The 11868-nt window shown below is 45.3% G+C and overlaps 1 protein-coding gene across 1 annotated transcript in view; it reads right to left on the bottom strand.

Annotated features, from left to right (window-relative positions):
• Nucleotides 1-2318: 2318 nt before the first annotated feature.
• LOC113211591 (myrosinase 1-like) overlaps nt 2319-11868 on the bottom strand; it is a 15604-nt gene continuing 6054 nt past the window's right edge. The window contains exons 2-9 of the mRNA XM_026430002.2: nt 10344-10471; nt 10130-10264; nt 8519-8828; nt 8186-8425; nt 7905-8071; nt 5181-5321; nt 3287-3396; nt 2319-2741 (exon numbers count right to left, since the gene is read on the bottom strand). Of these exons, the coding sequence (XP_026285787.1) occupies nt 2510-2741; nt 3287-3396; nt 5181-5321; nt 7905-8071; nt 8186-8425; nt 8519-8828; nt 10130-10264; nt 10344-10471 (1463 nt within the window). The 3' untranslated portion in view covers nt 2319-2509. The remainder of the gene's footprint in view (nt 2742-3286; nt 3397-5180; nt 5322-7904; nt 8072-8185; nt 8426-8518; nt 8829-10129; nt 10265-10343; nt 10472-11868) is intronic.

The following is an 11868-nucleotide window of genomic DNA, read 5'->3' as shown; positions in this document are numbered from 1 at the left end:
ACATGGTGCGCTCTCGGGCTGCAGCTCGACCCGGGTGGGGCTGCACTTTTGGAGCGGACTGAAATCTGTGTCTCAAGATAAGTTGTCCAGAGCTCTAAGTGCCACCAAGATGCGTGACTAAGGTCGCCGTCGCCTCCCTAGCTGCTGCCATGCTGTCAATGCCGAAGTCGCCGGCGCCTGCCTCGCCCAGCCCTTCACCATTGCGGCGCCGCCCTTCGCGCCCCCGCACCCACCGGCTTGTCATCGCCGCCATATTGCGTCTGCGATGATGTCTGCTGTCACCACAGTAGTGAGTCTATGTAATAGTGAAATCTGGGCCCAGTAATTGTATTGTGTGAGTGTGAGCGTGTGTGTAGACGATTGTCGGGTGTTTACCCGTTTCGCTCTCCGTGTTTCTGGAGAATTGTTTGTACTGCTCGGTTCGTCCGGCCGTCCCGTGGGGTGTCCCACGTATTTCCGGCTCTGGTGTGAGTCCGGCTTGTCCAGCTAGGTTGTGAGCGGTGTAGTGTTTCTGGTGTGTCCGGTGGTACTTTTGTACTTCTTTTCCGCTGGTTTTGGGCGGTAGTGTTTGTCCTTGCATTGTATTGTTGTTTTTCCGGGTGACGCCCCGTTGGTTGGATAATTGGTTGCTTTAATTACTACTGCTTTTGCATGTAAATCGTCCACCTAAGAACTCAAATTAATAATCTTAAAAGCAACCAAAATATTTAGTGTCAGACCTCCATTTATTTCTTGCCACGGGCTACCAAAAGGGGGGATCTTCAAGAACCTGCTGCATACCAACCTAACTTCAGAAATTTTTAAAAAATTCCCCCCCCCCCCCCCAAAAAAAAATCAGAGGATAGACCGTGATGCACCATAAAATAAGCCCACTCTTCTGCTTAGAAGAAAATTTTGATCCGACGGCATACTTCTCAGACAAAAGTGTACTCCTTAAAAAATAAAAAAATATTTCTGTTTTGGCCACTTTGGTAAGAAAAACTCCCTTTTGTTAGAAACAGTGAAAGCGGCCCAGAGGGTTCTTCTTTCATTTGGAGACAATGAAAAATTTTCTGAAGATAATATATTTATTTTTGGGCCACTTTTGTGATCGAAACTCCCTCTTGCGTTGTGCCTAAACGGTTAGACATAGAGCCAAACGGACGAAAATTTAGTCCATAAGGGCTCTACTTTCACAAGCTTACCCTTAGGAGACCATCAAATATTTCCAACGATCAAAATATATATTTTTGGGCCACTTTTGTGAGAGGAACTCCCTCTAGCGCCTAAACGGTGAGAGATAGTGCCAAATGGACCAAATTTTAGCTGAGAGGGTTCTACTTCCACAAGTTACCCACTTCTTGGACCAACCCCTATTTCTTTGTTACCTCCTCAGACCCACTCAGGGGTGGTTGCCAGGATATGCACCAACCGTTTCGTTGTCTATAAGTGACAACAATAACTCCCTGAAAATTTTAGACCTCGAGCTAACGTCCTTCTTGGGCAACGGACAGACGTACAGACACAGGGGCGATGGCGTAAGCCCGCTTACATAGCTTTTAAGCAAAAGAGCGGGCTAAAAGAAACAAGCAGGCCCACCCTTCCGCCAAAGGGCAGAGGCCGGGCCTGCTTGCCCTGCCGGCGGCGATGGTCAGGCCTGCGGCCCGACCGTTTCTGTCACGCGATTTGCTGAAGAACATGATCGAATAATGTAGTGGGCCTTCGGCCCGCTTTAACCCGCCGCCTTTGAGTTTGCCCCAAAGACTCGAGAAAGGGATGTGACGGTGAAGCACTGCGACTACAACCTACCCTTCTGCTTAGAAAACGTTTTTTTTTTGGGGGGGGGGAGAGTTTCCTTTCTATTTTTAGGCCTTTTTCTACATCTTATTGGTCACTTTAGCAATTTTTAGCTTATTTTCGTCCAAAAAAAAACCCTCTAGCGCCTAAACGGTTGGAGATAGAGTGAAACGGACGAATTTTTTTTGTAACGGGATCTATTTTCACGACTCGCCCCTTCGGAGAACATAAAAATAAATACTTTTTCGGAGAATTTTTCAACCTTGGAACCCCCATTCACACCCTTAGGGGTGGTTGCCAGGATTTTCCGTAGGCATTTCGTTCTCAAGGAGTAGACCTTAAGATACCCTGACAATTTCAAGTCTCTAGCACATCTCCTTCTAGTGGAACAGACAGACAGACACACAGACACGAGGTCGTTTGCATATAAGCCCGCTGAATAGCTTTTTCAAAGCAGAAGGGCGGGCTAAAAATTGTGAAGGGAGTTTTACTTAAACCGACGGGACAGTGATATCACGAGTCACAAGAACCATGGTCTGGCGTACATCTTACCTAGTTAAAATTTAATCGCATTACGTTTCTAGCCCTGGTTTCTGGACAGGGACAATGCTGACAGTTACTGTTAAAGACTATAGATTGTCCGTGGCCAGTCCCTGTCAGGGTAAGGCTTCTCTAAAAGAGTGGGGGAAGGTTAATAATTGTCGATAGCTGTGATATTTTTATTTGTTATCAGTTAAAGCGCCAAAATTAATAAGGTGTTAACTGTCAGCAGAATTGATAGAGACGTAACTGATGTGGCTGCAGACGGTGTTCGAGTTGACAATGGTGGTGACAAAGTTGATACCGACGATGAAGTAGGAACTCGGCCCACTTTAGCCATCTCAATAAAGAACGTCGAGGAGTCCTTTAGAGTACGTTTCAGAGTTTTATGTTTGTAGTCCACGTGAATCAGTCCAAATGGGCGCCTGCAATGGAAAGGAAATTGCGTGAAATTTGATATAAATCAGAAGGATCAGAAAGTCGTATACCACCCTTCTTTGAACCCTCTCTGAAAAATGTGTCGCTTGTTTTTGTTTTTTTAAAGACTCAAAGGCACGCAGTTCAGCAGCGCGTTTCGAAAGACACGCAGTTTACCGCTCTAGAGATAGGAACTGCGTGTCTTTCGAAACGCGCGGCTGAACTGCGTCTCTTCTGAAACGTGCGGCTGAACTGCGTGCCTTTCGAAACGCCCGGATGAACTGCGTTCTTTTTAGTCTAAGGTATCGACTTGGGTGTTCCCAAAATAACTGAAAATTTCTGTAACAGAAGCAATCCGTACACTTTTGTTTGTGGTTTCTCCACAGAATTTTTAACAGTGTGGGGTGTGACCTCAAACCTACCCAAAGTCTTTCAGCAAGCATAACATTATTACCCGATTGGTCGCAAAAAGTATTCAATTCCCAGACCCGTCTCGGGAACTTCCTTCGTCTGTATATATAGTGCAACTGAACAACTGAACAAAAATACTTACCTTTCATATCCAGACGCAAACTCGAATACGTCTAGCAGAGACCATGCGTGGTACGAAATAATTGGAATGTTAAACTCGTTTGCAGTTCGAACAAGTCCACCTATATTGGTCTGAGGAAAAAAAAAAAAAAAACATTTCAGAAATTTGGGACGAAACATACAATGTCCATTCACCCCCCTAAGCCCGTTTCGTTGTCTAAAAGTGAGAGCAATGATACCCTGAAATTTTCAGACCTCTACGTCATGCACGGAAAAAAAAGTTTAGTTGAAGTGACTAATATGCTTCGTCGCAAAGCAGCCAATGAACGTGTAAGCTATCAGGACTAACGCGTGTATTATGCCAACTAAAGTACAAAACCTGGATCGACCAATGCGGTGCAGCTGATTAGACCTACCTAAAAGTTGACCTACCTCTATATTTTCATTAGATTTAGAATATTTTTAATAGATTTAGAAATTCTATCAACTTTTACGTAGGTGAGCGATTTGAATAAAAATATAGAAGAATCAAATAAATGTATTTTTTCGAAATATATTAAAAATATTTTAAAATATCAGAATTATAATAGGTTGAGCATAGGGGTGAAAGGGGTTACATGGTAACACTACTGCCCACCACCTACTCCAAACACTCCTTAGGCAGCAGCAGACTGCTGTGTAGCCTCTCCCAGCAGGGCGCTCTACCGAGTAAACCCCAAATTCTCACCACCTGCGATCCGGTGTGTAGGCAACTCCACCATGCACGGATGTTCACCGGGACGACGTACCGACCGAGGGGGCCTCAACTCCGGCAAACTCCGGACAGACACAGAGGCGATAGCATAAGCCTAAGCGGGCCTCTAGCTTTTACAAAGCAGAAGAGCGGGCTTAAAATGACAGAGGAAGAAGTAGCCCCCCCCCCCCCCCCCCCCAACCAAAAGAAGGTAAAAACAAAAAAATTAAAAAAATAATATAAAGATCGCATTCTGAATTGAGGCTGGTCCTCGGATTTGCCGTGTCCTTAACCGTTTTGGAGCTATAGGTGCATGTATTTAAAAATCCCGTTTTAAGGCTGTTTAAAAACCATACAGGCAAAAAACTGCTTTGTTATTCTTCTTACTTCTTCCTGTTCCTTTTTTAAAGTAGAAGAGTAAAGCGTAGTGACGGGGTCGCACCATTAGCACGTCTTTTCTCATATCCGACGAGCAAATCCTAAGGGCGACAGGCCTGCCGGGAAGCCAAAGTTTATCCAAATATGAGTAGTGGAAGGCCAAACAGGCCGGGCCCTTGCCAAACGGAGTTGTCGGCAGAGCGAAGTAGTGTTAGCTGGTAGCTCCGTTCGACGGAAGGGTGAGCCTTCTTGTTTTTATGGTCATTACGACCCTCCCTACGTACAAGTGGCTATCTTTTTGGGCGTTGTAAACAAAAGGCTATCTTTTTGAGCGTGGCAGACAAACGGCTAACTGCTTTTCCCACCTCGCGACTTTGGGTTCTAATATCTCCCTGTAGAGGTTGTGTAACACTATGAACGTTTAACCAATTACTCTTTGCGGTTGTCATAGCAGGAAATTTCTTACCCGGTAATTTTATGTTTCTTGCTTCGGGAGTTATTGAATATAAACGTGGACAACCCTAACCTCAAAGAAAAACAGAGAGCCGTTTGTCTGCCACGCTCAAAAAGATAGCCGCTTGTGCGTAGGGAGGGTTGATTATACTCGCGCAAGTTTCGGCCGAGGAAAGTTAATGTAAAAAAAAATGCAGTGTCTGATATTTTTGCGGGTTGATTTTCACACTAGCCCCGCCACCTCCAGGTGTCGAGAGGGCTTGTTTTGTCGGGTTATCATAGACATGTATCCTTATTGTAACCTTTTTACTGTCAAGCAGCGTAAATAACCCAAGTAATTCTGAAGTCTTACCCTGAAGTATTCAGCTCTAGTATCATAGTCGTGAATACCACGACCTTCAACATCTCCGTAGCCGTTTTCGGTGATGATGATGGGCAGGTGATATCTGTTCCAGGTCCACAGCAACGCATTTCGCATCGGTTGGTCATCTTTCTGCAATACGAAGTCAAAGAATCAATTTGTACTAGGCGTGCCCGTGTTCTTACCATTTCAGGATCAAAGTAGTAAAGTCATCCACTATGGCAATCTGTCCCCGAAGGACGAATTTGGCTTAGGAGTCTTCAGAGTTGGAGGCATCTAATCCAACCGAAATGATGGGCTGTGGCTCAAACTAGCGGCATAAACACTAAGTTAACGCAACGCAATCAATAGGGTATTCCAATGGACTGCGAAGCTATGAGGTAAGAATGACAGAAACGGAAGGCGGAACGGCACTGGCACTCCTCCCCAGCTGCCCTCTACTTCTCTCCGAAAGAGCTTTTACGACTGCTTGTTCATAGCAAAATGGAGCCACCCGTAAGTCGGGTCACGCCGTCAGGCCTTGGTCGACCCAGCCCCGCCCAGCCTCTGAGTTCCAGTTAGTGCTTGTCCGTCCGAGAGCGCGCAGCCCGTCACGCCGCACCGGAGGCACTGGTAGCTGTGACTGTGCTAGTTCTCAATGTCTAGCGGAGGTGTTACGCAGTGCAAAGCCTGTGAGGCTCTGCCCAGCACATTGCTTTCGGATGCATCTGGCGCGGCACCCACGCACTCGTCTTGGAAGAGGACTCTTATCACAATCCCTACCATTGCTAGGCGACCCTGCTGAGCCCTACGTAATTTTCCAGTCAGTTAGTTGGAGCCAAGCTTCAAGAGAGGAAAGACCTCACACTCGGACGAGCCTCCTAGGACGTGTGTGCTGCTGCCTATCTGGACCGACTTGCCCCTCCGATGAGTGCCGTTATGGAATCCTGCCAATTGTCGAGGTGCAAGGGAGGTAACCTGTACTATTCTGAGTCAATAAACCCAAATCCTACGTTATCAGCAGCCTGCTCGTTCTCACTGCTCGTCAGAGATCCGTCTGATTATTGATGTAACTAAACTCTTATTACATCACAACAGAGGCATGTGAGTGATATGGGGTACATCAACCTGCAGCACGACACACGAGAATGAGAACCGCTCACCTCTAGCAACCGGGTAGAAAACCGCTTCCCTCTGGCGACCGTCCGGAAAACCGCTTACCTCTGCAGACCGTTTGGAAAACCGCTTAAATGACTCTTCTACACAACTTGAGATATTGGTATCATCAGAATCAGAGTCTTTCGGGGATCATTTTGATACTAATATCTCAAAATGTGTAAAAACAAAGCCTTTTTAAGTGGTTTTCTAAACGGTCGCTAGAGGTGAGCGGTTTTCCAGGTGGTCGCCAGAGGTCAGCGGTTTTCTAAACGGTCGCTAGAGGTAAGCGGTTTTTATCCGCACGTGTCGAGCGGATGAAGTGTACTCACAACACCGCCCGGTTGTCGCATTCCCAACCCGTGGCGCATTAGCCGTGAGGCTGTGCCACATGACCACAAGTGCTGAGGAGTACACTGTAAATCCGGGGTGTCCAGCAACTGTGCGACTTAAGGTTCCCGACCTTAAAACCAGTGCGCCTTAAGCCGCGCAGAGCTGCTGGACACCTTTTGGTTTGGCATCCTTTTCCCTGCACAAGGGTCGAGGCCAAGCCTAGGTAGGGTGTTCTGTTGTTGGTCACCTCCTGCTTGGGCCCCTCTGCAGGGAAAGAGGATCAGAACTACAAGGGGGCCAGCAGCTGTGCTCAGTAGAGGACGTACGCCTGAGCTTCGCAATAGATCCACCGTGGATTTTTGTCAGCACTTAGAGTAAGAAATACAAATATCAGGCTACTTAGTACAATCAAAGCCCCCAAATCGGGACTAGCGCCCTAACGTGGGACACTTTGCTGTTTTCTACTAATAAAGGCCCTAAATCGAAAACAGGTATCCGGAATATAGCTTCCGAAGGTTCGCTGGAAAGGTTAGACCTTCTAGAATCCTGATTTGAAGAAATATTTCCGATATCTGGCATACTGTTCTCTCTAAAAAAAATGCCAAACTTGCGTTTTGGGGCGTCACAAAACGGGAAATTTTTATATTGCTTCGCGAGAATGTGGGGCTCTCAACGGTGGGTGATCGTACAACTTTTACGTTGACATATAAGAAACTAAGGACTCTTTACCTACAAGATGACACATGAAAATTTCGTTTGTCACATATGTCAAGTTTGAGAGACGATTTCCGAAAGTCCCCTAACCAGGGACATTGGCTTTTACATGCAAAATGACTATCGTCCCAATTTAAGTAAGTTTAAAACACGTTAAAAAGCAGCCTTTAAGCAGTTCTGCCGGCCAAACTTTACCGGATACGAAAATTTCGTTGGTAGGGTGAGGTCATACTTTTTCATGAAGTTTCTATTCCCCCCAACAGCTTTTTACTTTACATAATTTTTGAATGCTGTCCTTGGTTTCAAAACGCGCACACTTTTCTAGCGGGCCTCACAGGTACCCCGTATGTGATAAAAAATCGTTCAAGCAAGATGGTAGCAGGTTTGTCTTGGTTCGAAGATTTTATAACCACCATCGTTTTTCAATTTTATCAAAACTACGGATTTCACAGGACATTTTCTCTAAAAATCGTCCGGATTTAGGGGCTTTGGTGGTACGTCAACATCCTGCACTAAAACGCCAGATAAACTCACCACATCGAAGGTTCCTCCCGATATTAATCTCACATGTTCCATGTCGTCAAGAACGGGCTGAAGCACTGCCGCGACGGGCAAATTTCCATGATCAGACGCATTTTTGGCGTACTCCACTTTAAAACCACTATACAGGTTGAGGGCAACGAAATCTGACGCTGGGCCACCTGAAGATACATACGTCTCGTGAATGGAACGCAAGCGCTAACTTACACAATGATGTCAAACTTAACGAATTGTTGGTATGTTGAATGGTGTGGGTTGCCTGCATGGATACTCACCGCCCACCAACGCTGTTTTCTCTTCTTCAGTGAAATGCGGAAGCCTTGATCCCAGAGGACCAAGCTCGGTTGACCGTTTGTCAATTAAGTACCGGCTAAGGGGAGGGTAGTCACCGTGCACAACTGGATCAACAGCGGTCCCAGCCATTAGGTTGTTAAAAATGTCTGCAGCAATACTGTCTTTGAAATCCTGAGTGTTCGGAGTTGCTGGCCACATCAAAACAGATATGCCAACTTTTCCTAAGACAGAGAGTACAGAAACATATGTTAAGAGAGGAAAACGGGGGCAACAAAATACGGTCATGCACTCAACATCATATATTGTTTCAGTACCTTTCTGCTGTGCGTAGAATTTTTCCTTGTAAAGGCGATATGCTAAAGTGTGAGCTAGAATTGTATTGTGTAAGCATTCGTAGAACGTGTGCGGATCGTAAGATTCCATACCAGCGTAGCCTAATGCTGGTGGTACATAACCGCAGTACATATTGCCTTCGTTAATAGGGCTCCAGTATTTTACGGCATCGCCGAATGACTCGAATAGGAATTCGGCGTACTCGACGAACTTTGTAACCATTGTTCTATTTTTCCAGCCCCCAGTTTCTACCTCAAGGGAATATGGATGATCAAAGTGAAACATCGTGACCTGGAATAGAACATTAAAAATGCATACCTTTAAGTGCTTTACATGGAGGAGACACGCTCGGGTAGTTGTCACAAGCTCGTGGCTTATTACGTAAGTAATGTCTCTACTGTGGCGGCTTCTATTCCAGACTCGAATCAGACAACATAGAGAAACAGACGGTGCCTCAGCAGTGTCTACACGGAAAAAAGTGTTGGTTATTGTGACCGTTTATATGTTCGATGGTATGGGTACAGTGAACATTTTAGCAATGGCAGTGATGCGCGTTTGTTCAAAGGGGTGGAAACGTGTCGCTTAGGCGTGACCCCATGCGGTAGCGAGGCCTGGCCCCCACCCCTGGCCTCGGCGCGCGGCGACAGGAGCCGGGAGGAGCCGCGCACGACTGCAGCGCTTCAGTAAACTCAACCATATTCTATCAAAACGTCTGAAATACTATGACAACGAGTAATGAATCGGAAGGGGAGGAGTAAAGCTACATCCCAGCGTGCCTGCGACCCAGTTTCGGTCGTCCGAAATGAGTGAGAAGATAGTCGGCAGAGCAAGCTCGACGAGTAACGGCCAGGCAGGCCCGTGCACGAATCTCGTTTTGTCATTTTCTCCGCGATTTCGCTACGGATCAAATTTTTGCTGTGCTCTGGTGAAAGTAGACTAAATTTGTGAGAGAACTGACTGTAAGCGAGCCTGATCGGCCAACATAAATAAGGTTCGAGAACAGTGTTCGTTTTTTTGCTTTTTTTGTTGCTACGAACACCATTCAAACACCGCCACACATTGAGCATTCGGAGGGAAGAAAGCGGGCCCATTTCGCTGTCTGATCATCGAATCGTGACTTACGATGGACATTCTCTTTCGGAAATATTTAGATTGATTGGATTTGAAATTCGATACCGTCCACCCTACATTTCTTCGTGGAGGTCTTAATATCGAATTACAAAGGTAGGTTTGTGTGAACTCTTCAGCATCCAAATTTCAAGTGAGATAAACTCGTTTATGGTCAAGGGATAGCGACAAAAACTTACACCGGGAGCACCTGTGCGACCCACAGAGCCTTTGGGTAGAGCTCATTAATCCCCGAACACGTTTGGATATTGTAGCCCTTGCTGCGTTCAGTTGAAATGGAATTCAAATGAGCTTATAATTATCAAAATGTATTTTCAACAAGCAAAGACACGAAACGGCATTTTATGTAAACTTGACAGGGTTATTTTTAACCTTTTATGTCAGCATTATTTAGAGAACGTCGATTAGAGACATGTTTTAATAAAAGTGCGGTCATCACATTCGGGAGTATTCAATGTACTTACGAAAGGCTCCATCCCATTGTCTCGAGTCGCTCTTAAATATTCTCGATAGTAAGCGACAGCTTTCTCATTCGGTTTTGTTTTATCGCCAGTAGGGAAAATCCTTGACCAAGATATGGAAAATCGGTGTGTCGTAAACTATTTAACAGCAGAGAGTAAATTTAAAGTCAAAGGTTACGTCTGCCCCTACAAGAATCAGTTCAAAATAAAAACATACCTTTAACTCCTTCGCAAGAGCGAGGTCTTCCTTATAGCGTTTATAATGTTCTGCTGAAACTTCATTTGTCTCTTTGTACACTGAAGGGGAGTTTCGCACCAGATGATCCATCACACTCTCGGCTTTGCCTGCAAATTCACAACAAAAACAAAGCCATTTCTAAGGACATGTTGAGTACTATGCATAGCCCGCGGGTGGGTAAAGAACTGGTTCACCGGGTGAGCTCAACAGAGAATGTCTCCCCCATTCATTAATTGGCAAAAGTAATTTTTTTTACTATTTTCGTTGCAGATGCGTTGTGATGAATCCATGAACGTCCAGATGGGAACCAGCGCACGATCTGGTCACTGCACATTGTGAGAATTCTTTGAAACGATGACGAAAATACCCTGGCTAGTTTTTAGTAAAGGACATGGGTGTGGTGACGGGTTTTTTCGTCGCATGATACGGGGTTTCTCGTCACCGTGACGAGAAAATACATGACGACACCCCTGTACTAAAAATAAGCCACGGTATTTTCGTCATCGTGACAAAGGATTTTTATAGGGCACTTCATCCTCATCGTGAAGGAGCGGTTATGGAATTCATTCATTCCTGACGAAAATTACAGGCATGCGCCCTAATTTTGCACGAAACAAAATTATTGTGATATTCAAAATTCGAGAGCGGCATTAGAGAGACAAAAGTCCACAGTACACGGAAAAAACGAGTTGGTTGCGTTAACCCGTAACCCGTAACTAGAAAGTTGGTTGGCTTAGCTATACTTTTTTGGCTGAGCGATTAGCGAAGCCCATTACTCCACTGACCAGAAAAGCTTCATTCTGTTTGTTTGTCTGTCTGTCTGTCGATCTGTACGCACGATAAGTCGAGAAGGAACTAAGATATCGATCCGGGAATTTCAGAGTAGTTTTGTATCATAAAAAGAGGTGACACTTTCGGGTGAGAATTCTAGCTCAAAAATTGACTTTTAAAAAAATCATGTAACCAAGTTGCAGGGGTACCGACATCCTAAAATCAGTTCTCCCAACTAAATGCAATGGTGGCCCAACTAGCAGCCTTCAACCGATAAATATGCCGGCTACCCTAACCAACCCTCTTTTTCCGTGTACTCAGGCTGGTGTGATAGGCCAGTTGGTGGGTCAAGGGGGTCTTTCCATATGATTGACGATTATTAAGGGGGGCAATATGAGTTAAAGCTGTCAAAAATGACCAAAATTTGGACTATGTTTGATGCTCTTGCGCTCCATTTTGGTCAGCAGGGTGGCCCCGGGAGGCATGTCCTACCTTTCAGTAATCCTTTAAAGATAATTTGATTCTGGTGGTGACCACTTACTCCCCTTCTACTGTCCATAGGGTCAGCTTGGCTGTACTATGTCAAAAAAATGGTCCAAAATACATTCCCTAACATTGCGCACATATTTTTCTACAATTTTGCTCTGATCCATTTCTCTACTTAATTTTCTTAGTTGACATTAATGTGGGCATGTCCTGAACTAGAACCAAACCATTTGAAGCATTTTGACAA

This window comes from Frankliniella occidentalis, unplaced genomic scaffold (genome assembly GCF_000697945.3).
Source record: "Frankliniella occidentalis isolate FOCC.00 unplaced genomic scaffold, Focc_3.1 Scaffold368, whole genome shotgun sequence".
NCBI classification, from domain to species: domain Eukaryota; kingdom Metazoa; phylum Arthropoda; class Insecta; order Thysanoptera; family Thripidae; genus Frankliniella; species Frankliniella occidentalis.
Note: the sequence above shows the minus strand (reverse complement) of the source record. Positions and strands in the feature narration are given on the sequence as shown.